Source organism: Dromiciops gliroides, chromosome 2, assembly GCF_019393635.1.
Source record: "Dromiciops gliroides isolate mDroGli1 chromosome 2, mDroGli1.pri, whole genome shotgun sequence".
NCBI lineage: Eukaryota > Metazoa > Chordata > Mammalia > Microbiotheria > Microbiotheriidae > Dromiciops > Dromiciops gliroides.
In genome coordinates, this window is record NC_057862.1 from 654,452,641 (window position 1) to 654,479,229 (window position 26,589).

General features: G+C 41.3%; 1 protein-coding gene across 1 annotated transcript in view; it reads left to right on the forward strand.

The window, feature by feature from the left end:
* Positions 1–26,589, forward strand: part of PKD1L3 (polycystin 1 like 3, transient receptor potential channel interacting) — a 67,383-nt gene that overhangs the window by 12,372 nt on the left and 28,422 nt on the right. Inside the window, exons 2-11 of the mRNA XM_043981208.1 lie at positions 3,777–3,895; positions 5,458–5,589; positions 8,703–8,879; positions 9,507–9,634; positions 9,733–9,859; positions 11,333–11,461; positions 12,273–12,504; positions 20,656–20,849; positions 23,127–23,357; positions 26,136–26,237. Coding sequence (XP_043837143.1) covers positions 3,777–3,895; positions 5,458–5,589; positions 8,703–8,879; positions 9,507–9,634; positions 9,733–9,859; positions 11,333–11,461; positions 12,273–12,504; positions 20,656–20,849; positions 23,127–23,357; positions 26,136–26,237 — 1,571 coding nt within the window. The remainder of the gene's footprint in view (positions 1–3,776; positions 3,896–5,457; positions 5,590–8,702; positions 8,880–9,506; positions 9,635–9,732; positions 9,860–11,332; positions 11,462–12,272; positions 12,505–20,655; positions 20,850–23,126; positions 23,358–26,135; positions 26,238–26,589) is intronic.

The following is a 26,589-nucleotide window of genomic DNA, read 5'->3' on the forward strand; positions in this document are numbered from 1 at the left end:
CTCCTAGTCAGCCTCTCTCCTAGTCAGCCTCTCTCCTAGTCCGTCTCCCTCCTTCCTTAGTCCGTCCCCCCTCTAGTCTAACTCCCAAGTCTATATATACCTTTTCTTCTCTCCACTCAAACCTCCGGGCTTCCTTCACCCCCACAGACCAAGCTAATCCGCCAGCCAGAGCTGCAGCTGGTGGGGGGTGCTCTCAAGCCTCATGCCTCAGCACAGGCCATCCAGGATCTTTCAGATAGCTCCGCTCAGGTCGGTGGGAGCTGGGGGCTTTTTTTTCTCCCCAGCTGTCTGACCTGGCGTCTTGTATAGCCCACGGGGCTTTTTCACTCAGCTGAAGCTGAGGAGGAGGGGGAGAGACCCTGAGGGCCTAAGGCTTTCTAATCTCAGCCTAAAGGTAGGGTCCCCAAATCAAAATAAATTTCCACACCATTGACAGCTTCTGTGGTGACCGGGAAGACTAAAACACAAACTCAGATGAGGACAATACTGTCAAAATGCCTACATGTGAAGCCTCAAGTGGGAAGATGAACTGGTCTCAAGACCAAAAAGCCCTCTTGGAAGAGCTCAAAAAGGCTTTTAAAAATCAAATGCGGGGCAGCTAGGTGGCACAGTGGATAGAGCACCAGCCCTGAAGTCAGGAGTACCTGAGTTCAAATCCGGCCTCAGACACTTAACACTTACTAGCTGTGTGACCCTGGGCAAGTCACTTAACCCCAATTGCCTCACTTTAAAAAAAAAAAAAGAAAAAAAATTCAAATGCGGGGCAGCTAGGTGGTGCAGTGGATAGAGCACCAGCCCTGGAGTCAGGGGTACCTGAGTTCAAATCCGGCCTCAGACACATAACACTTACTAGTTGTGTGACCCTGGGCAAGTCACTTAACCCCATTTGCCTCACTAAAAACAAAAACAAAAACAAAAAAAATCAAATGGTAGCAGACAGCTGCTAAGTATCAGAGTCTGAACTTGAAATTAGATCTTCTAGGCTCCAAGGTGATCCCTATCCATCACAGCAGGGATTCTTAACCTTCTTTGCATAGTGGATCCCTTTGGCAAACTAGGACCCCCTTCTCAGAAAAATGTTTTTAGACGCATAAAACAAAATGCTTGGGATTACAAGGGAAACCAATCTTACTGAACTAGTTGCATGTATATATGTGTGTATACATAGATGTGTATATGTAAATATATGGGTACATATGCACAGGTACTTAATCTAGGCTCTGTGAACTTTAAACATATGTAGAGACAGAGACAATGAGGTGGCCTAGTGGATAGAGTGCTGGGCCTAGAGTCAGGAAGACTCATCTTCCTGAGTTCAAATCTGGACTCAGACACTAGCTATGTGACCTTAGGCAAGTCACTTGACCCTGTTTGCCTCAGTTTCCTCATCTGTCAAATGAGCTGGAGAAGGAAATAGCAAACCACTCCAGTATCTGTGCCAAGAAAACTCCAAAGGGGGTCATGAAGAATTGGACATGACTGAATAACAACAACATAGACCCTAGGTTAAGAATCTATACATTATACTATGCTGTCTCTCATGATGGAGATTCAAGTATGAAAAATAAATAATCATTCTTATTTCCATGGCTTAAAATTTTAAAATTATGCCTGACTAGACGTACAAGGAGTGGTTATAAAAAATGAAACTACTGTCATATGCCACAATTGGTCTCATTACTTAAGATTACAGCTCTAGATTGGGAAGGGACCTCAGAGACAATTTAGTCCAGAGCTTCTCAACCCTTTTTTTTGTATCATGGACCCTTTCGAAGGACAGTCCAGGTAAACCTAGGGACCCCTTTTCAGAATCATGTTTTTAAATTCTTAAAACGAAATACCTGGGGGGCAGCTAGGTGGTGCAGTGGATAAAGCACCAGCCCTGGATTCAGGAGGAGCTGAGTTCAAATCCAGTCTCAGACACTTCACACTCACTAGCTGTGTGACCCTGAGCAAGTCACTTAACCCTCATTGCCCCACAAAAAAACAAAAACAAAAACAAAAAAACATGGAATTACAAAGAAAACCATTTATATTGAAGTATAATTCTCAAAATATTTTTAAAAGAAGTTCATAATGTAACAAATTACTATTTTTTATTTATTTTTAAATTTTTGGACACATTCAGGGTGGAATATAACAAATTATAGGGGGCAGCTAGATGGCGCAGTGGATAGAGCACCAGCCCTGGAGTCAGGAGTACCTGAGTTCAAATCCAGCCTCAGACACTTAACACTAACTGTGTGACCCTGGGCAAGTCACTTAACCCCCATTGCCTCACTAAAAAAAAAAAAAAAATTTTAAAATAAAAAAGAAAGAACAAATGTACAAATATTTCCACCACCACCACTACCCCTGACACCCTTCTCTTCAACATCTGAGGGACTTATTCTCCCCCAGTATGTGATCTCAGTCTCTGGTGAGAATAGGTTCACTCTTAGCACAGCTCCTGTATAACATAGATTCCACCAAGTTCACATTCAAAAGCAGCATCTCTACTAGATGAGTCCTTATCTCAGTTGCCACTAAGCCTGGGATCCCAAAGATCATTCGCCAAAAAACAAGTCACTCCTTACTCCTTAGGGCATTGATGATTCACTGGCCATGGAACTGTCCATATCCTGACACCAGGATGCCAAAATGCCCTCCTGGCCTTTCAAACTCTTGAGGTAAGAGGCTCCATCTCCTTCACCTAAATGGGAAAAGTGCAAAAACAAAGGCCTAGGACCAAGGCTCATTTCTTAGCACCATATGTCCAAAGAGGAGAGAAGACGCCACAGACTTTCTCTTTATGGCAAGGTGTCTCATCAAATGCTGTAGACAAAGAATTCACCAAATATGGGCTGAGCAAGAGAAATGGCAGAAGTGAGTTAGTCCTCAGCAATGCCCCCACAACCAAAGTGGCTTCTGTTCACCACAAGCCTAATCCCCCTCCCAATAATGGAATGGTTAAACAAAATAATCACACAATGAGATGATGGATTTTGACAGAGCAACTTAAAATGGCAGGTATGTTGACTATTTCAGTACAAAGAAAGTTGGATTCAAATAATGCTACATGAAAAAAGCAGAATACAAAATAGTTTGTAAGCACTGATTACAGTTATCTAAAAGTATGTGTGTACATTGACAGAAAGGAAGAGAATTTAAATAGCTCAAATTTTATATTCACTTGGTTATTTTTATGTATAAGCTAAAATTATATATTTTATGTATAAGCTAAAATTATATTCTAAAAAAGAAATCATTCTCCTCCAATTAATGACAGGGGAAATGGAGTTTCCAATTTAAAGCCAGTCTATTGAGTTTTGAAGCCATGCCCCATTTTTTCTCAATGTTTTCCCATAATCTCCTGCCTGCTGTCATTTGGTACTCAGACACATATCCTCCGAAATGTCAAACTTCAGAAACCTTTTCCTGAGAAAAATAGACAAAGTCTAACATACTTGAAGAATAATATGTCTCTAAATATAAAGGATTTTTGTTTAATTCCTGGGTTCTTTGACGTTTGAAAGTGAACGCACTTGGCTCTTATTCCTGTACTCACATAAGCCTTGGGTTAGCCACATATTTCTGTCGTACTTTGGTTTTTTCCCCTCTGAAAGAAGTGCTTAAAGGTAGCGTCTAGGAGTTCCCCCGTCTGGTAGTGTGCCACTTCTGGATGGCCTATACTCCATGTGACGCTTGGAGCAATGCAGTTGCATAAACAGTCTCGTGTTCTGCCTCCCTTAAGCGTGTAAGTCTGTCACAAAGCCTGCTCTCCCATGTGGGAGCAGAGCAGCTGCTTTACTTACCAGATGGGGCTCCCCAAGGCTGTAGTATCCCCTCTGGCAACCAGGAGGCTACACGTAGCCTGCTAACACCTAGGCTGCTTCCCAACCGCAACAGTATATGGGTATAGAGTGAAGGGATGAGTGGATTAAATCAGTGTGGGCCAGAATCAGAATGTAGTTAAGGGATAATATGAACTATTGCTCAAAATGTGAGAATGGGAAGTCTGTGGCTCTAGCCTTCATCTCACATCTGGGACAACACCCCATTCTATTCACAGGACACAGGTACTCAATATTCTAGGGTCCCATCCTTTATTGAATTCAGGGAAAGGGAAAATGTTAAGTTGGAGTCCCCCAACCCAACCTCCAGCTGCCTTCCCATCCCCACTCCCACTTATTATCCCACTTCTTTGGGAATAACCAGAGAATCCCTAAACTGCACTAGCCTTATATCATGAAAAGGGAAAAAGAGAGGGGCAGCTAGGTGGCACAGTGGATAGAGCACTGGCCCTGAATTCAGGAGGACCCGAGTTCAAGTCCAGCCTCAGACACTTAACACTTACTAGCTGTGTGACCCTGGGCAAGTCACTTAACCCCAATTGCCTCACCAAACCCCCCCAAAAAAAGGGAAAAAGAGAAGAGAGCTGTATATTCGGGACCCCAGCTCCAGACCACTGTGCATCAACAAAAGAAGGGAGGGGAACCATGGGGCAGGCAGCTTCCTAAGCCCAGGCTTAAGAAATCCACCAAATTCACGAGAGCTAAGTCTTGGATCCTTAGGACTTTTCTCCTCTTCACCCACCAGTCCTTGTCTCTGTTCCAGGGTCTGGGTCAGTGCTGACCTTCTTCCTCTAGTCCTGGTTATAGGCAGATGAGAGACATGGGCTGCACACAGCTGCTTGTGGCCAGCACTGTCCAACAATCTCAGTTCTCAAAATCAACTGCTAATCATTCATATGGTGAACAGGAAGCCTTCATCCAGTTGCAGCAGCTGTCTGTTCCACATTTGAATCATGGCAACCAAAAACTACCCCCCTCCATGGCAACTGAAGGAAAGTGACCCCCAGACCTAGATGTCAGTATATATATTGCCATTTCCCAGTCATCTTGTTCAACCATGTGCTCCCAAGAAAGACAACGCTGAAAGGGAGAGGAGGAAGGGAGAATTAGATGCTTTCTATCCAGATTTTTCAATTTCCTTTTTTTTTATGTTCTGTTGCCATCTCTCTTATCTTCTGAGTCCCCAGATGTAAACAGTAATTTGAAAAAGATAAGAGTTCATGGCACGGCACAAGTTACAGCAGAGAGTAAATGGCATTAACAAGAATACCACCATTCCATAAATTACTGAAGTGCAACAATTCATATGTACTGTGGTAATAGGCCATCTCTGGCAAGGTCCTTTATTCCCAAAGAGGTAGCATCATGGATAGAGTGCTAGGCCTGAAGTCAAGAAGACCTGGGTTCAAATCTGGCCTCAATTACTTATAAGCTGTGTGACCTTGGGCAAGTCACTTAACTGCTGTTTGCCTCAATTTCCCTAACTGTAAAATGGAGATAATAATACTCCCTCCTAGGATGGTTGTGAGGATCAAATGGAATATTTGTTAAGCACTTAGCACAGTGCCTGGCACATAGGAGACTCTTAAATACTTGATCTCTTCCTCCTCCCTTTTCCCAGCAGGTCCTCAGTGAAGAAATGGGAAACTTTAACAGATCGATTCATGATTTTCAGTTGGCCCACAAACTGCAGAAAGTGTGTGAGATCCTCCAGCAGGTGACAGAGTTTGCTTCCCAGTTTTCCAAGACAGTCCAGGTAAGAGAAGGAATTGAAGGGGTCAAAAAGGAAAGAAAAGTAGGGGAGAGAGAAGAATAAGAGAAAGTGAGAGTCAGTCTTTTAGTCAAAGCTCACACAGGGCTCTGTGGACCGTGAGCACTTTAAAAAAGGGGGTTGGTTTTTGTTGCTGCTGTCCAGTGATGATGGGAAAGATCAAGTAAACACATTTCAAAGGGCAGGAAGAGAGAAAAAGGATGGGTATCTCTCTCAATGGAGGTGAGCACAGATCCATGGAAGTACTGAAGGGAAAGGCCATTCTTAGCGGTCAGAGCTGAATTTAGTTAGCACTATCAAAGCATTTCCTATGCTTAATCTGGATTAAAGATGTAAATGGGTAACCATTACTTCTTTTAAAATTTTTATCTATTTGAAAGTAAATTTTCTTTTTCAGTTAATGAAAATCTGCCTTCTCTTCCACCCACCTCCCATCTCAACCCCCCCCCCACACACACACACATTGAGAACAAAAGGGGAAAAAACAACTCCTGTTACAAACATGTATCATCAAGCAAAACAAATTACCTTATTTGTCTCATTAGCCATATATGTCTCAGTCTGCACCATGGTTCATCATTAGCCCTATGAAATAATGATTTGTCATTTTGTTGATTTTACTTCTGAAGTCTTTCAAAATTGTTTGTTTTTATAATAATGTCTAATGATTTGTCTAATCATTAGTAATTTTGAGCATTTTTAATATGACTATATATAGCTTGTGTTTCTTTCTCTGAAAACTGACTTCCATCGTTTGACCATTTATGGCAATGACTTTTAGTCTAATAAATTTGAATCAGTTTTATAAATGAGACCTTTATCAGAGAACATTGCTGTAAAGATTTTTCCCATCTACCTGCTTATCTTCTAATTTTATCTGAATTGGTTTTGTTTGTAGAAAAACTCTTTAATTTTATGTGACCAAAATTGTCCATTTTATCTCCTGTGTTTCTATCTCTTTTTTTGATCATGAACTCTTTCCTTAGCCATAAATCTGACAGAAAAATTTGTTCTTGCTCCTCTGATTTGTTTATGATGTCACCCTTAATGTCTGAGTCATGTCTCATTTGGAGCTTATGTTGGTATATGATAGGAGATGCTGGTTTATATTTAGCTTCTCCCAGAGTGCTTTCCAGTGTTCCTAACAGATTTTGCCAAATAGTGAGGTTTTGCCCCAATAACTGGGATCTCTTTGTTTATAAAATGCCAGACTGGGGCAGCTAGGTGGCACAGTGGATAGAGCACCAGCCCTGGAGTCAGGAGTACCTGAGTTCAAATCCGGCCTCAGACACTTAACATTTACTAACTGTGTGACCCTGGGCAAGTCACTTAACCCCAATTGCCTCACTAAAAAATAAATAAATAAATAAAATGCCAGACTACTGGGCTCATTTGTTTTTGTGTATTGCATACAGTATAAAGATTATATATTTATAGTATATCTGTTCCACTGGTCAACCTATTTCTTAATCAGTACCAAATAGATCTGTAATTACTGCTTTGTAGAATAGTTTAATATCTGGTACCGCTAGGTCACCTTCATTCCCACTTTGAAAACCTTAAAGCACTATACATAAATGTTAGCTATTATTATTGGTGGGATTAAGACCATGAGTAACTATTGTCTTCCAGCCTGGGTGAGATGGGGAAACCCAGTGAAGAAAGGAAGAAAGGAAAGAAGGAAGGAAGGAAGGAAGGAAGGAAGGAAGGAAGGAAGGAAGGAAGGAAGGAAGGAAGGAAGGAAGGAAGGAAGGAAGGAAGGAAGGAAGGAAGGAAGGAAGGAAGGAAAGAAGGAAGGAAGGAAGGAAGGAAGGAAGGAAGGAAGGAAGGAAGGAAGGAAGGAAGGAAGGAAGGAAGGAAGGAAGGAAGGAAGGAAGGAAGGAAGGAAGAGTTGCTTAGGGCAGTAAGATTAAATGATTTCTCCAGGACCAATATGTAGCAGATATAAGATCTGAACCTAGGTCTTCCTGTTTTAAGAAGGCCTTTCTATCTACTACAACAGACCAACCAACTCTAGACAAAGCAAAAGAATAAAAACAGTGTAGTGGGCTGCTAAGTGGTGCGGTGGATAGAGTGCCAAGTCTAGAGTCAGGAAGACCTGAGTTAAAATCCATCCTCAGACCTTTATTAGCAGTGGACAAATCATTTATTCTCAGTTTCTTTATCTGTAAAATGGGGGTGATAATAGCACCTACCTCCCAGGGTCATCGCGAGGATAAAATATAATACTATTTGTAAAGAGCCTGGAAAATAGTGGCACTATACAAATATTAGTTATTATTATTAGTGCTTTTCATGTTATAGATACTCAACAAATATTTGTCTATTTGATTTCAAATCAACTCTTCTGCAGAAGAATACCATTTAGTGGATAGAGCACCGGCCCTGGAGTCAGGAGTACCTGAGTTCGAATCTGGCCTCAGACACTTAACACTTACTAGCTGTGTGACCCTGGGCAAGTCACTTAACCCCAATTGCCTCACTAAAAAAAAAAAAAAAGAAGAAGAAGAATACCATTTTAAAAAAAAGAATAGGAAGGGAAAAAGAGAGTGTATTCTATTTCTTTTAGTATAGTACCTAATCTTGTTTAAGCCTGTCATGATTTCTTTTACCTATGGGCCCAATTATTAGCCCATTCATTTCTTTTTTAAAATTAAATTAGTTTTTTTCCCCAGTTAACAAACATCCATTTGTTCCTTCCCCTTTCCTGTTAAAACAAATATGCATGTAGCTCACTCATTTTCAGGACTATCCATTTCCTCTGCCAGCTCAGTCAGCAGTGATGTTTTTCTTTGGATTCCTTTCTTTTTGTTACATTCAACATTCTATCCTCCTAGCCTAGCCCTTAAAGGTTGATCCAGCGCTTTTAAACAAAATCAATGAGAACTCTTTCCTGTTAAAGAATATAAAATGGGATTTTTATGTTCCTATCAAATTATGACATTATTTATGTCCATTAAAATATATGGGGATTTTAGTCCTAAGAAATCTATATAGAATTTCTAGAGGAAAAGCTCTGAATACACACAAAGCAGTTACAAAAAAGTTCAGGGAAGATGTGTATGTATGTACTTCTTTTTTTTGTTGAATATTTCCAGAGCAATGCCAGCGAGTCCCTTCTCTACCTGAGTGAGCAGTCACTGAAGGTCCAGTCTCCGAGCTGGAATTCTTTCAATCCAAAAACTCCTGTGGTCCTCTGCCTCTCTCACTCCTTCAACGATGAAATGGGAGCTTCTGTATTGAATGACACTGGGACCCAGCAGGAATTGATTCAGGTGGGAGCAGGAGCTTGAACTACTGGGTCTGAATCTCAATTCCTTTCACTCCCTGGAGATCCCAGGGCCACTTGTTCTCCCTCTGGGGTTCTAGAACATGGAAATCACTCCTATAGAAACTGGATACTCTTCTTTTTTTGTTTTTTGTTTTTGTTTTGTTTTGGGTTTTTTTGTGAGGCAATTGGGGTTAAGTGACTTGTCTGAGTTCGGATTTGAACTCAGGTCCTCCTAACTCCAGGTCTGGTGCTCTATCCACTGTGCCACCTAGCTGCCCCAATACTACTCTTCTTAATGCTACCTCATACCCAGGAAGTAAGCAGTTTGGAGAACACATAAATGTCTTTTTTCTTAGAAAATTAAATATTCTCCCTCATGGTATTTCTAGTGTCAGCCTTGTCTATATGGCAAAGAGACATTTCCTTGATTATCACTCTTACTTGGTAATGGTTAATCTATCTTGAGTCAATCTACTATTGGAGTCTCATGAACAAAATGTACCTCTCTGGTCATCTCTGCTGAAGACTTGGTTTTCCCTCTGTCTGCACTGTCACTTCAGTTGGGCACTGTTGGGGGTGAGATAAGGAGGAGGAAGGGACACAGGCAGATGGTATTTCCCTTCAAACATAGATGGAAGACCTGTTAGAGACATCTTTGATCGCCCTGGGGGAGATACAGGAGGCTCTGCTTCAGGACAGCCAGCCTTCTGAGTCTTCAATGATAGTGATCTCTTCTCTTGCCACCGTGATGCTAAGAAGGTAATGGAGAGGGGGGAAGGGGGGAGGGGGAAGCTCCCTTCAGAGTTCTGGTTTTCAGAAAAAAAAACACTATTCCATCTTCCTTTTCTTCCCCTTAGCCAAACTATATCGACTTTGTCCTCCAGCTCTTATACTCTTCCTTACCCAGCGTCTATGCATGTAGGCTTCTCATCGGCCACTGCTTTGGACAAACTCCTGAGTAAACACCAAAATGTAAACATTCAGGTGAGTGTCAAGTTGTTCCTGAAGAGAACCATCTGTTGTGATGGTCAAGGGTAATGTACTATATAAATGTGATATCATTATGATGACTATAAGCTGGCCAGAGTAGTAAGTGATGCTATACATACAAACCCTGTGGAAATATACAGGAGCAGAGATGCTTATATGCCACCAGCTTCTGAATTTATTTTTTTGTTTTGTTCGTTTGTTTGGTTTTTCAGGGCAATGAGGGTTAAGTGATTTGCCCAGGATCACACAGCTAGTAAGTGTCAAATGTCTGAAGTTGGATTTGAACTCAGGTCCTCCTGAATCCAGTGCCGGTGTTTTATCCACTGCACCACCTAGCTGCCCCCTCCAGCTTCTGAATTTAACTGAAGGCTTGTGCTCTGTAAGAAGCAACCTGGCAACAGGGGATCAATACTGGATCATGAAGACCTAAGTTCAAATCCTACCTTGGGCACACTAGCTATGGAACATTCGGGCAAGGCCCTTGACCTCTCCGTGCTTGTCAGTATGCATTGGTAGAATAAGTTGCCTCATCCAGAAATTCCCCATATCAAATATCTATCTGTATTCTGTGTCATGATTTGAATGATTTCAATGCTTCCTTCTAAAAAACCTCTATTCAGGAAGACTCATCTTCCTGAATTCAAATCTGGTCTCAGATACTTCACCCTGTCTGCCTCAGTTTCCTCATTTGTAAAATGAGCTGGATAAGGAAATGGCAAACCATTCCAGGATCTTTGCCAAGAAAACCCCAAATGGGGTCACAGAGAGTCAGACAGGATGGAAATGACTAAACAACAAAGGGATTATGCCCTAGGATGTCAACATCTGAGGCCACGCTTGCCGTCATCTCTGCTTGATTTCCTTACTTTGCACTGACCCAGCCCAAGGTTCCCGTGCAGTTTCACTTCTCTTCCAAGCCTATGTTCTACCACCACACCTCCTGCCTTCCAATTTCTAAACTGACGTCCTAAAACATAGAGGACTCAGAAGTCTAGGGATATTTCTTTCCTCAACTAAATTCACCCTGGATGCAAGGATAACCTAGTTATGGTTCTGCCCCGTGTAATTTAAGTGTACAAAAGTTGAGAAAATATGAATAATATTTGGTGTGGCACATAGTCATATCAGTATATAGCATTTATTTCTGTGTTCTCCCAATTAACTTTAGTCCCATTACTTGTCCTTACCCTAAAAAAGCCATAGTGTTTATCACTCAGCAAAAAGTCAAGTTTCCAGGTGTGTGGTAAAGCATAAAGGCAAGATTATGGGTTTCACAACAAGGTGACTCATCTTTTATTAATTTTCATTTTCATTCCTTTCTGTGTGACAATGAGAGAGATGTTTGTATTTAATTTCAGAAGATATTACTATAAATCCCCTCAACATTTACTTTAACTTCTGATACCTGATATCTTTGAGTAAATGCCCTCTGCCTTGGCTGTAACATGGTCTTCTCTTTGTCTTTAGGTTACTGGGCTGGCTTTCAATCCCTTCAAGCATTTTGACAAGCGGGATATTGTTGGAAGTATTGGAAACGTGTTACTCACCTCTAATTATAAATCTCTGCAAATCCAAGACCTCTCTGGAGAGGCAGAGGTACATATTGAGTGTCAGACCCCTGGCAATCATAGAAAAGGATGAAAAGACTTAGCCACTGAGGGGGGAAAAAAGGGTTTAATTGAATGGCAATTGCCTTGTTTTGTTACTTATGTTCTTACTGTGGAGGTGCTAACAAAAAGATGGAGTACCTTAGAAGTGGAAGAGAAAACCTCAAGATTCAAAGTCCATCAGAGTTTTAGGCCCTCATCTGCTGTGGAAATCATGTTGGTTTTTGTTTTTTAAAATTCATGACTGAGGCAGCTAGGTGGGGCAGTGGATAAAGTACTGGCCCTGGATTCAGGAGGACCCCTCAGACACTTGACACTTACTAGCTGTGTGACCCTGGGCAAGTCACTTAACCCTCATTGCCCCGCCCAAAACAAAACAAAACCTCATGGCTCATGGAACTTGTAAAAACAGATCTATATGAGCAACCAATACTACAGCTCTGTCCTAGAACATTTTACTGGATAATGGGGTACCTATATGTTCTTGAGTCTTATAGCATTGATGCCTGACAGATATTAGGAAGTGAAGCAAAGATTATTTATTACCATTGTAAACTCAATTGAAAATGACTCCAGGGCAGCTAGGTGGCGCAGTGGATAAAGCACTGGCCTTGGACTCAGGAGGACCTAAGTTCAAGTCCAGCCTCAGACACTTGACACTTAACTAGCTGTGTGACCCTGGGCAAGTCACTTAACCCTCATTGCCCTGCCAAAAAAAAAAAAGAAAAGAAAAGAAAATGACTCCAGGATACTGATGAACAGTCTCAATCCTAAGGACAATGTCTCTTTTCTTTTTCTAGATAACACTCTGGAGAGATGGCAGCATAGAAACCTATCCCACCAGCTTCAACATGAGTACAGACTGTTTTGTGATTGCAATAAACATCACTTCCCTAGAGGAATCTCTGATAGTCTGGGTAAAGCCTGAAAATCCTCTTTCTATCACACTCTATCTTGGCTTCCAATATCAACCCAATATTACTCATTTCCATCTGGACATCACCCTCCCAAAGGAACAGATGTGGGACAAAGGTAAAATCCAATCCATTATTGTTTAGTTCAAGAGTTTCAGAATTGGAAGGAACTTCAGAGGCCATCTGTGAAACTGATTGGGATTTCACTAAATCCATAAATTAATTTAGGTAGTATTATCATTTTTTATTATATCAGCAAAACCTCACCATGAAAGGGAATCTCTCTCCAATCACTAAAGTCTCCTTTTATTTTAGGAGCGTTTTGTAGTTGTACTTAAATAAATCTTACCACACATGTCATGGTAAATTAACTCCTTGATAGTTATGCATATCTAGTTATTTTAATGAAATTTCTCTTATACTATTTTCTTCCCATTTTTTGCTGATACTTATAAAAATATTATTGATTTTTGTGGATTTTTGTTGCATTCTATTACCATGGTAAAGCTATTAATCATCTCATTTAATTTCTTTGCTGATTCATAATGGTTTTCTAAGTTCACCATCATGTCATCTGTGTATGTAGACAATTTCTCTTTTCCTGTGTTTATACTTTTTATTTTATTCTGTCTTATTGCTATAGCAAGCATTTCTAGAATTATGTCAAATAACAATGGAGAGAAAAGACTTCTTTGCTTCACCCATTTGCATAAAGAAAAGTTATAGAGTTTATTGCAAACAATGTTAGCCCTTGGTTTTACATATATGCTTTTGAGAATATTAAAGAAGAGCTCTTCCATGTGGGTATGCTTTTTAGAGTTTTAATATAAATGTGTGTTGTATTTTGTCAAAGGCTTTTTTGAAATAAGTGTGTGTTTTTGTTAATTTTGTTGTTACATTATCATACCAATTGTTTCCCTAATGTTCTACCATCCTTTTGCATTTTCAGTATAAATCCAACTTGCACATAGTGAATTATTCTCTGAACGTATCCTGTCAAGGACTTATTTACTGCATTAACATTCTTTAATAATAATGTTAAGGGCTAAAATTCTAGCTAAACTGTCTAAAATATCTAATGAGTGGTCACCAATAAATTATAAGCTTTAGCAAGAGTTAGACTTTTAAGCATTTATTAAGGAGAATAAGAATTTGGTAAAGAGAAAGAAAGGCCTAGATTCCTATCCATTAAAGGGAGAGCACATTTCTAGCTCCGCTCTCCACCCGAGTCCAAAGGAAAGAGAGTGAGAGTGAGCGCCAGTCTCTTCCTTCCTCCTCCCACTCACCCGTGTCACTTCCTGACGCCAAAGAAAAGACTCCTGGTCTTGCCCTCAAAGACCTTCGCTTCATGGGCGGAACTCTTCTACAGTAAGTCTCCAGCAGGTGGCGTCATTCCAGTCATTACAATAACAACTAACACTTATATAGTGCATACTCTGTGCCAGGCACTTTACAATTATTCTCATTTTGATCCTCACAACAACCCTGGGAGATAGGTGCTATTATTATCCTCATTTAAATGAGGAAACTGAGATTAACTGAATTGCCCAGGGTCACACAGTTAGTAAATGTCCAAAGCCATATTTGAATTCATCTCCTTGACTTCAGGCCCAGTGTTCTACTGACTGTGCCACCTATTTGATCTATATTTCTCTTAGCCTGCCTCATCTCTATCTGGTTTACATATGAGGACTGTTATTGTGTCATAAAAGAAAATTGGTTACGTGTCCCTCCCCCCCCTCTCCATTTTTTAGGATTGTTTTTGTTTCATGGTTTTTAATTACTTTCTAAATAAGTAATATAATTATATATGTATATATATGTGTGTGTACATATATATCCATACATCCATATATATATATATATATATATATCCATCTAGTCCAGGGTTTTTAGTCTCCTTTTTAGTTCGTTTGTTGCTTGATCAGTTTCTTTGTCAGAGATTGGGTTGTTTAATGTTTCTATTTCTTATTTCATTGGTTTGGGTTTTTGTTCTTTTTGGATTTTTTTGTTATGTTTTGGTTTGGGTTTGGGGGTTGTTTTGGGGGGTTGGTTTTTGGGGGGGTTTTTTGTAAATACTCATCAACTTCCACAAGTCCTAGAAGCCAGGAAGACTTGGGCATACATCCTTCCTCTGACTAGAGCTCTGGGCAAGTCTCAGAAATTATAGGTTGGAGAGAAAGTACCAACTTACATTGGTGGAGGGATTTTCTTCACTTGGGATTTTACACCAGTGAAATCATAGGTCCAGGGGGCAGCTAGATGGTGCAGTGGTTAAAGCACTGGCCCTGAATTCAGGAGGACCTGAGTTCAAATCCAGCCTCAGATACTTGACACTTACTAGCTGTGTGACCCTGGGCAAGTCACTTAACCCCCATTGCCTGCAAAAAAACCCCAACAAACCAACTTGACACAATCACTCCAAAAAACATCCAAATAACGAAATCATAGGTCCAATCCTTGGCTTTATCCGTTCCTTTTTGAAGCTCAGATAAGATGCAGCATCGAATCATCCCTGCTCCTCCTACCTGAACACCCTCCCCATCCACTGTGTTCCTTTTACCTTAATTTGTAATGTCCCTCTCCAGTAAGTATCCTTTCCATTCTATGCCCTTCTTTATTTTTTCCCCTTTTAAGATGCTCCAGAAAAGATTCCCAAGAACATTAGCTCTCAATGGAAGCAGCAAGGTACAATGGGAAGTATCCTGTAAAGTCCTGACAGACTCCCTTTGAACCTATGACTGCGTCAGACCTCTCCAAGCCTCGCCCCACCCTGGGTTCTCAACTGCTTTCTCTTCCTTGTGGAAATGAGTGTGAAACACACAACTTTGTCTTTTTGTAGGAAGGAGTGTCTAGACCCCACCCCTTCAGAGTTCCTTACAAAACTCTTGTCTTATCTTCCAGCTCTGTAGAGCTGCTCCACAATGTGGCCATATCATTCCTCTTCTGCTAGTTGTACCCATCCCCATTCCTCCCTCTGTGTGCTCTATTCTTACCAACCGCAAGCTGGGAAGCTTCATCTAGAAGAAGGAATGGAATGGAAGCAGCACCTGTTAAGCATCTGCTCTATGTCACACACTGTGCTAATAAGTGCTTTACAAATACTATCTCATTTGATGGGAGGAAATTGAAGTCTCTCATCTGCCAGCCTTCTTGAGATCTGAGCAGTCAGGGGCAGCTAGGTGGCACAGTGGATAAAGCACCGGCCCTGGATTCAGGAGGAGCTGAGTTCAAATCCAACCTCAGACACAACACTTACTAGCTGTGTGACCCTGGGCAAGTCATTTAACCCCAATTGCCCCACAAAAAAAAAAAAAAGAGCTCTGAGCAGTCATTATCTGAGCCTCTCTATCCTACCCCATCCTCTCCCCATCTAAGAGCTTAGAATCTTGAGTTACTTTCAGGAATGAGGTTTTCCCCCCTGAAATACTATTTCCTTTCTGTCACCTACTTACCTTTTAATTATTCATATTAGATCTTTTCAGCTTTCTTTGAATGTCTTGGATAATAAAGGAGTTTTTTTTTCTTTTTTTAAAGTAAATAGCAGGTGGCATTGGAGAGAGAGCTAGACAGGCTGAGCTGTCAATCATCCTCTGAGTTGGAGGAGACAGGTCCTTCTGGTAGTTAGAGTTTCCCTAGCAGCTCACTCCACGATGGTATGGTATGGGCTGTTTTGTTTTGGCCTGTGCCCGTATGTCTATATAGGTCTGTCTGCATACATCTTGAAGGGAGGCAGGACTAGGCATCTCTAGCAGATCCTCCCCTCATTCTTCTCAAGGGAGAGTTTGATTTCTGCCAGAAAGATTGGATCCAGAGGCTGGCCTCTCTGCTCTCCTCAGACGGAGGAGATAGCCGGCTAGAATTATACCTCTCTACTCCCTTAAATATTGTTAGTCTAGGAGAAATAATATTTAGGTTCAAGCTACAGCTCCTGATGACTGTTCCTTAATAAGGAGGGAGGACCTCAAGCTCTCCATCCAAGGCTTAACTCTCTTCCCATCAAATGCCAGTTCCACAATGAACACACATAGCAAATAGCAAAAAAAGAAACCAGAGAAAGAATACATATGAAAATATACACCAGACAACACAGAATGAATGCACTTTCTCTCTGGGAGTGAGATAACTTAGCTTAACCAAGATAGTCCCAGATCCCACCCAAAGGGAAATTCCCTTAAGTCTGGAGTAGCAAGCTAGGGATGGAGATGTGATAGAGAATCCCTGTTTCTCTATGTCAGCTTCTTCTCACAGTCTTTGGGAATCTTCATGGACCTGAAAAGAGATTGGAATCATGTGTCTTCTCTCTGAAAACTGGAATCCAGAAGAGCCAAGGATCTCTGTTGTTTGTCCTTCATTTTTCAGTTCTAAATTCTCTTTTTCCCTCCTATCCCTTCCCCAACTTCCTAAGAAGGTAAGTAATATGATATGCTTGCTCTCTCCTAGATGCACTCTTTTTTTTTTTTTTTTTTTGCTGGGCAATGAGGGTTAAGTGACTTGCCCAGGGTCACACAAGTAGTAAGTGTCAAGTGTCTGAGGCTGGATTTGAACTCAGGTACTCCTGAATCTAGGGCCAGTGCTTTATCCACTATGCCACCTAGCTCCCTCCCCCCTTTTTTTTTGGTGAGGTAGTTAGGGTTAAGTGACTTGCCCAGAGTCACACAGCTAGTAATTGTTAAGTGTCTGAGGCTGGATTTGAACTCAGGTCCTCCTGAATCCAGGGCCAGTGCTATATCCACTGTGCCACCCTATCCTTCATTTTTTCAAAGAGGACTTTGGGATGATGTCATGATTTTCACCGTATTGGATTTAAGTGAGGGAGGGCTGTGAAAGATCACCAACCTCACTCTCTCCTCCAGAGCCATCTGGGTTCAGTGGCAAAATACAACCAGAGATGGCCTTGGATGTTTAACATAATTGGGGTTAAGTGACTTGCCCAAGATCACACAGCTAATAAGTGAAGTGAGATTTTAACTGAGGTCCTCCTGACTTCAAGGCCAGTGCTCTATCCCCTGCACCCCTAGATGCCTCCCACCAAGGGTCTCTATTCTTTCCCACTCTCACCAACTCTCCCCCTGGCAACCTCTACCAATAATACAATTAGCATTTTGAGTCAAGGGTTACACAAGCAACTCACTCTCTGTTCCTTTTGTGAAGTATGGTTTTCTTTTCAAAATTCTATTGTACACAGAATAGTTGCTACCTGGGGAAAAAAGAAAGTTTTAAAAAATATATCTGTACCTTGCTTCCTTCAGAGCCTAGGGTGCTTCCCAACTTGTGGTGTTTAGGGGTATCTGGATTCCAAATTCATTGTCAGGGTTGTAACAGTTCAGTTTCAAACCTCTACTTTGCCCTAAGTCCTCTAAAGCACGATTCTCCAACCCCCTAGCCAGGTCAGCTTCTACTCATCAGATAGTCTTCTGATTCCAAACAAGGAATGCTCTCTTTCTATCACTTTCTATCAGTAAGCGTTAAGTAGGATACAGCACATAGTTCTGAATTTCTGTTGATCAACAGTTTATTACATTTGGGGGTTTGAGCAACAAGAGACATTTAGGACAAAGGTCAATGCCTCTCAAGCCCCGAGGGGAGCAAGTGGGTTGAAAGTGAGAAAATGTCCCACAATGCATTTAACTGTCTCCAAAGAAAGGGGAAAGGGAGGAGGAAAGTAAAGTTAATGATCTATCTTCCAAACCTGAGCTGAATCTGTGGTGGAGAATTCCCTCAAGACATGGTTTTTGCTTGAAACATCAGCACTGCCCAGGATTCTCTAGTCTCCAGTGTTGTTGTTTTTTTCCTTAAGAGTTTATTTCTATCTCTATTTCTTTGATGTTTGCAATATTTTTACTTAATTCTATCTGATAATTCTTCTGAGTCATTTTGGAGGTTTATAGAGTTTCTCCATTGTTGTTCTAGGGGTCTTGGGAGAATTTTGTTCTATTATCAAAGTCTTTCATAACCTAGCCCCCTTCTACCTTTCCAGTTTTCTTATTCCCCACAGGTAATCTTTGATCCAGTGACACTGGCCTCCAGGATGTTCCACTACTAAGACACTCCTACCATTTTATTTTTCTTTCTTTTCTTTCTTTCTCTCTCTCTCTTTTTTTTTTTTTTTTTTTTGGTGAGGCAATTGGGGTTAAGTGACTTGCCCAGGGTCACACAGCTAGTAAGTGTCAAATGTCTGAGGTCGGATTTGAACTCAGGTCCTCCTGAATCCAGGGCCGGTGCTCTATGCACCCTCCCACCATTTTCTCTGACTGTTCCCCATGCTTGGAATGCTCTCACTCCCTCCAACTCCTTATTTCCCTGGCTTCTTTTGAGTGCCAATAAAAACACCACCTTCTATAGGAAACCTTCTCCAACCCCTCTTAATTCCAGTGCCTTCCCTCTGTTAACTATTTCCCATTTATCCTGAATATATCTTGCTTTGTATAAATGTATTTGCATGCAGCCTCCTCTATCAGACTGTAAGCTCCTTGAGGGCAGGCACTGTCTTTCACGTCTTTTTGGATCCCTACCCCTTAGCACAATCAGTGCCTGGCATATTACAGGTACTTATTAAATGTTTATCGACTGACTAGTCATCTTCATCTTCCTAAGGGAATTTTTATTCAATTCGCTTTGCTGCAAAGAACTTGTCCAATGAGAAGGCTCTTTTCTTTTAATTTTTGTTTGTCTTTCCTCCTCAGTTTTTACCTTTTTATTTAGCTGACTTTCTATGGTCTCATTGCTGAAAACGTGCTTAGCATCAATCCTTTCCCTTCCAAAAGCCTAGGGATGTCGTTCCCTACCTATTCTCTGTTCTCTCAGACCACCATGATCGGATAAGGTCTGCGTCCCTTAAAGGGTGAAGATGACCACGTGGGATATTGCTGAGAGGAGACTCTTGGAGGCCACTGTAGTTGGGCCTATTTTATCTTTATCATTTCCAGTCTTCTGGGCTCCAACCTTCTCACTGCCTTTGCCATTCCACATTCTTGTCCCCTGGCTGTCTCCTGACATACCTGACTCCTTTCCTTTTTTTGCAGGTCTTGGAGACAGTTTGATTCATGGACTGCAATGTTCTCTGGGAATAGGGATCCCCCTAGGACAATGCCAAGGGGTTACCTCCAAAAGTCAGTGCTTACAATTACAGCAGGCTAGCTACCCCAGGCTATGTAAACTGGGGAGACTAAGGGTGGGAATACCACAGGAGATTTAGAAATAACAGGCTGACAAGCTGGTCTTCAGTCATTTTTTCTGTAAGACTTACCATGTAGAAGGGTCTTTTACATCTCCTTTCCTGCAATTGTTGAATTTTCTGCATTCGGGGGCTCTGGGGTAAGAGGAAAAATGGCCCCAGATTACCTCTCTGTCATTTTCCTAGAATTCACCCAGTTTGACTCATCTGGAGTAACACTGCCCTCCAACCCCAATCATTTTCAGATGAACAGCTGGCCCTTATCTTGTCAACAGAGTTGATGTTTTGAACCCAAATCTAATGCTTTACAATTATCCTTCTCCTCTGTGAGTAGCTGCTGTACTACTTCCAGCCTCAGCAAGATTGAGACCTAGTCTCAAAACAAATGAAGAGCATAGGAGAGAGTGAAGAGATTCATAGTGTAAGGGACTAAAATTCTAGCTAGTCTGTCTAAAATATCTAGTGAGTGGTCGCCAATAAATTATAAGCTTTAGCAACACTTAGACTTTTAAGCATTTATTAAGGAGAATAAGAATTTGGTTAAGCGAAAGAGAAAGGCCTAGATTCATCTATCTATTAAAGGGAGAGTGCATTTCTCGCTCCCTTCTCCACCAGAGTCCTGAGGAAAGAGAGACAGAGTGTCAGCCTCACCCCCTCTTCCTCCCACAAGCAAATGTCACTTCCTGACGCCAAAGAAAAGCCGCATGGCCTTGCCCTCAGGGGCCATCTCCTCATGGTGAAGCTTTCCTACAGTAAGTCTCCAGGCAGGTGGCATCATTCCAATCATTATAATAGACTGGGAGAGATGGAAGGAGAGGCAGAATTCTAGTCAGCATCCTGCAGTTGCAGTTAAATGGCTTCTGTTTGGGTTGTGCCTCAGTTTCCTTGTTTGTAAAACATGGAGGTTGAACTAGAAGGCTCTTAAGATGTTTTCCACCTCTAAAAATATGACCCTTAAGTAACATTTCTAGTCCAGTTCATTGTCTGGAATTTGGTAGAACCCGGAATCTTTTACTGGTTCTAACATTCATTTATCTTGTGCCTCCCAGTTTGTTTCTGAAGAGGTAACCAAATACTGTTCTCTGTTCTAAGATGAGCAGTACTCGTGGGTGCTCTCTCCAGAAAGTCTGCAATATGGAACAGGTACCTACTACATAACCGTTGTGGCAAATGAAAGCAAGAAGGACCCCAAGCAGACATTCCTGGGATTCTCAGTCACCACAGCTGCCACTCAGTGTTATTTCTGGGACCGTCACAACAAGACGTGGGAGAGCAATGGCTGCCAGGTAAGAGAGAGAGGGTTATTCCAGCCTCTGGGGAATCTCAACTGTCTCTAGCCCCAACACCTCAGATATCTCCTTAATGAACAGCACAGTAGAAAGATTCCAGGTTGACAAATACGCATTAAATGATCTAAGACGCGTAAAGCACTATCTAAGTGATTGCTGCTGCTGCTACATTTTAGGTAAAATGAAAGGAAAACAAATTTCCTAGTAAATAAAGTTAGAGAGAGTACTTTAGTGAACAGAAAGAAAGAATCCACTCCTCCTTCTAGATGAGTTGATCCTCTTGTCTCACTGTCTGTCTTGTAATAAAAAATGGCCTGGTTCCATAATTAGGGGAGATCTCTATATTAAACAAAAGAGGCAATAAGACATGGTCCAGTGACTTCTAAACACTTTCAGTGGCACACCTGATCATTGAGCAGGAACCCCTAACGCATGTATATTTACTTAGTAGTAAATTATATATGTGTACTAGTGTTCTAATGTTTATTTATAAAATCTACACTATGTAAATTATGCATTATAAAATCTACACATTTTATATATTATACAATTTATGCATTATAAGATTTACACTAAAATATTCATTTAAAAGGATGAAATAAAAACGAAATATTTGTGCCTAGGATCAATAGAAGGAATAAAAGGAGGAATAGAGGAAAACCTCTGTTCAGATCCTGTCCCTGACATTTAACTTCCTGACTGTCTGATCCTGGACTATGTCTGCATCCAGCAGTCATGCCTGCATCTGAACTTGATGGAACTAATGCTCTGTAGGAAATGAGTTATGTTTGGGCTGACAGTCCTAAGGGATGTGGATTCCTTACCGTGCAACACAAGACTAGTCTGTCACAGAGGATGGCATATAAGATGCCCAGTCAAACACTTCTTACAGTTCTAAGGGTCCCATTAAAAAAGAACTCCCATATATAGAAGGAAGAGAACATTTGGGGGAAACAAAAGATTTTGCAGAATTTTGTTTTATAGGAGATCTCCAGAATTCAAATGTATATCATTGTCAGAGAAAGTAAGTCTAAGTCATTATGTTTCTCCTCTATCTTCAGAATGCTACATAGATATTAAGTAAGTGGATAAATTCTTCGTAGACCGATTGAATTTTACAGCAGGAAAGGACATCAACTTCTAGATGAATCCTTCCACTGGGCTGGAGTGCCAAAGGTTGCTCCTGATTGTTCCTTGCTCCATAGGGGATCAGTGCTTCGCTAGATGAGAAACTGAGAAATCAAGCTTCCTTGTGTTGCTCTCTTGACCTTTCAAAACTGCCAAGATCAGTGCCTACCCTCACTTCACCAGACAACACGAGCCAAGGACTCGCAGGGATCCCATAGAAGCAAATGAGGAAAAAAACCACAGTTTAAGTCGAACAGCCAAAGAGCTTCTTCAGCTCGTGTTGTTTAGTTACTTGGAACCAGCTGCAGAATGCCCAGCCTGCTCCAGTCTCCCTAAGGCATCTCTCTTACATGCCATAAAGATTTTCTGAACAACAAGCTCCCAAAACAGCTTCCCCAGGGGGATAGGATCTGAGGCCCTAAGTGACTGTGCCGGGATCCCATTACAAGGATCAAGTATTAGGGGCAGCTAGGAGGTGTAGAATTCAAATCCTGCCTCAGACACTTACTAGCTATGTGACCCTGGGCAAGTCACTTTACCCCAATTGTCTAAGACTGGGGGTAAACAAAGATCAAGTATTTAATGTGTTTTGCAAGCCATAAGTATAACTATCAGTTATTATTATTTTCACTAGTAATAAATAAATTGCCTAGGGCAAAAATTAAATTCCTTATTTAACTTCTGAGAAGCAGCCTAGTAGATAGAGAGCTGTCCTCAAAGGCAAGAAGATCTGGGTTCAAGTTCAGCCTCTGACACATTGGCTCTATGACCTTGAGAAAGTCACTTAACTATAGGCAAGTCTGTAAGACAAGACATTGCAGAGAAGTTATTGACTTCCATTGGTAGGAGGAATTTCCTTATCCAATAAAATCACATATCTCGTCCCTACTCCTGTATAGTGTGTGTATCTTGTTGTTCATCCTTTGTCCTCAAAGAGGACCAAAGGCATCATGAAGGTGATGTTTTGCATGGCCTCTGAATGGCAAAAAACAAAATTAAAATAAAAACCCCTCTCACTGGTAACCTCGAACAATTAGTAGACAGACCCGTCGGGCCCTCAGAAATGATGCCACTGACGTACTTTCCTCTGTCTATGTTACGCTCCTCTGGCTGTTGGCTGACTCCAGTCCTTTCCTCTGATTGCAGGTAGGGCCTAAGAGCACCATTAACAAGACCCAGTGCCTCTGCAACCACCTGACCTTTGTCAGCAACTCCTTTATGGTCTTGCCCAGGACGGTGAATGTCCAAGACACAATCAAGCTCTTTCATGGGGTAACCCAAAATCCCGTTGGGGTGTCCTTACTGGCCAGCCTTTTGGGATTTTATATTATTTTCGTTGTATGGGCCTGGAGAAAAGATAGAGAGGACAGGAAGAAGGTAAGGTACACAGTGAGCTTTGGCAAAAATGCCTCTCCCCACCCCCAACCCCTACATAGAATGTCAAGGACTTGAGTTCAAATTCTGCCCCATCCACTTACTAGCTGTGTAACCACAGCCAAGTCACTTAACTTCTGTCTGCCCCAGTGTCCTTATCTGTAAAATGAGGGCAAAAATAGCACTATCTTCCAGGGTTTATGTAAGGGTCAAAGGAGATACTTGTAAAATGCTTTGCAAACCTTAAAATGCTTTGTAAGTGCTAGTTGTTGTTGTTATCATTATTATCTTTGAAAGAATGCCTTTGTTGGATCATATAGTGTCAGATCTGGAAGGAACTTTAGAGATCATCTAGTTTCTTCCCCTCCTTTTACAGATGCTAAGGCTCAGGGGATCAAAGTAACTACCCAAGTTTACAAGCATAGGATCAGGGGCAGCTAGGTGGCGCAGTGGATAGAGCACCGGCCCTGGATTCAGGAGGACCTGAGTTCAAATCCGGCCTCAGACACTTGACACTTACTAGCTGTGTGACCCTGGGCAAGTCACTTAACCCCCATTGCCCCCACAAACAAACAAGCATAGGATCAGAACCAAGACTTGAACAAAGGCCTCCCTCCTCCAAGTCTGGGGCTCTTGCCATTGTATATACAGCATGGAAACTGAAGAAGAGGAGGAAATTTTCCTTCATCCTGTCTTTATGACCACTGCTACCTAAGTGACTTATATATGGCTCTTGTTTCCGCCACTGCCTCTCCCTTTTTGCAGGGATTTGTGTCTCACCCAACTTTAGTATAGTGGAAGGCCAGAAAAGAACTTCTAGAAATTGTAGCAGAAATTAAATCCCATTGTACTTTACTTTCTCTAGGGGATCTTAACCTGGGATCCACAAACCTATAGGGTCCATTGGTAGATTGGGGAGAGGGAGGGGACTATAAATTTAGATGAAAAAAAAAATGCACCTTTCCTTTCACTCTCCTCTAATTTAAATTTGGCATTTACTTCATTTTTTTAAAAAACATGCTGAGAAGGTACTGGCTTCACCAGACACTCAAAGGAGTCCACCCCCCCCAAAAAAGGTTAAAAACCTCCATTTTACATGGTATACCTGAATATGGAGACAGAGGATCAGAATTAAAATTCCAACTCATCGCTTTTTAGCTGTGTGACCTTGGGCAAGTCACTTAACTTTTAAAACCTCAATTTCCTTGTCTGTACAATGAGAATGATAATACTTAGTTTTACCAGCCTCACAAGCTGGCTGTTGTAAGGAAAACAGTTTGTAAATCTTAAGATGCCATAAATTTATTCCTGTTTATTATTTATCTTATTTATTATTCATTATTATTCTCATTCATGCAAAGTTGCATGTAAATGGCCATGCACTAGTTTGCTTTAAAAAAAAACAAGAATCTTTTTTCTAATATAAACAATTACCACCTCAGTATGGTGTACTATTTTTATCTTTTTCTTTTCACTAAAAATAATTCCAAACTTAACAAATGCCAAACAAGATGGGTACTTCCTTTCTATCCTGTTTTCTTACAAAGGAACACTGTCCCTATTGTATTTCTCATTCCCTAATTAATATAGAAAGTGACCAATTCATTCCTTGGAATCCTGATGGAGAGTCAAGTGATGCTCTGGGCCTAATTGTAGAGACAAACATATAACTTTAGCCCTCATTACTGCAATAGTGATTTTAAAATATAGAGTGTGTGTGTGTATGTATGTATATGTGTGTAGATAGATAGATAGACAGACAGACAGACAGACAGACAGATAGATAGATAGATAGATAGATAGATAGATAGATAGATAGATAGATAGATAGATAATGATCAGATCCAAGACTTGAACACAGGCTTCCCTCCTTCAAGTCTTCCATATATATGTATTGTGAGAGCCAAATTAGATATACGGAGCATTAGTCTCCCCCTTTAACTTTCCCATATATATATATATATAACAGACCAATAAGAAAAAGGAGCCACTGAGCTTTAATCTATGATAATTCAGTTTTTTATTTTATTGCTTGGGAATTAATTAGACAACAAGAGTTGAAACCAATTAGGGAAATAAGGAAGGAGAAATACAAATGAATACTCTTAGACCTAAGCTTAGGCTATTCCTTTATAAAACTCACCGAATCCCAAACTGCCCGCCAGACCTCAAATCCCTGAAAAGACCGAACACCTTTCAATCCCGCTCCATCACTGCTAAATTGCCACCAGAGAGAGAACTTCCCTTCCTGCCCTCACTTTTAAGTCAACCCAGAAGTTCCTCCAGTTCTCCTGGCCCACCTCAATCTCCTCCACCCTTTCCCCTCCCTGTACCCATCCTTTAATCCCGTTTGTTTTTGTTTTGTTTTTTTGTTTTGGCTTTTGAAAGGCACTGAAAAGGCCTGGAATTCACCACACTTTTAAGTTCTTTAAGAGCACCACACTGTTTTATGTGTGTACACACATACACATATGCATACATACATGCATACATACACACATGCATGCATACATGTACAGTATGTCCCAAAAGGCTCAGTGCAGATTTAAGTTCTAAAGAACTTTTGGAGTGCCCTGTATATGTATAGGTGGGTGTGTGACCAACTATAGATAGCTGATCCTCCTTATCTCCCAGGACACCTGTCCTACACCATACTTCTGACTTGAGTTGTGATATCAATAATTCTGTGGCAGTGAGTTTTGCCTATTTCTGTCTGGTGAGAAAGTGTGGATTATTTTAATGGATTCTGAGGCTATTTTTCTGGTTTTGGTCACCCTGCAGATGAAAGTCACCATCCTGGCAGACAACTACCCCAGCTCTCGATCTCACTACCTTATTCAGGTCTTTACCGGGTATCGTAGAAGGGCAGCCACAACAGCCAAGGTGAGGCATAAGTTCTTTCACATGAGCTTGCCCTCCTAACATATCACACCTGGACTGTTGCAATGGCCTGCTCACGTCTCTGTCCACCACAAGTTTCTCCTCCCTCTAATCCATCCTCTATTCAACTACCAAAATGATTTTCCTAAAATGCTGGTTGGCCCATGTCACATACACACAGTGCCCTCCCCCCTACTCAGTAAACTCCAGTGGCTCCCTAGCACCCTTGCTCCTTCCCTTGCCAGTATTTTAGCTTTATATCACTCCCCTGTGTCCATTGGCATTGGCCTCCTTGCCATTCCTCAAGCAACACAGCTCCTAAGGTCAGCTCTTCCTCATCTCCAAGTCCTGGATT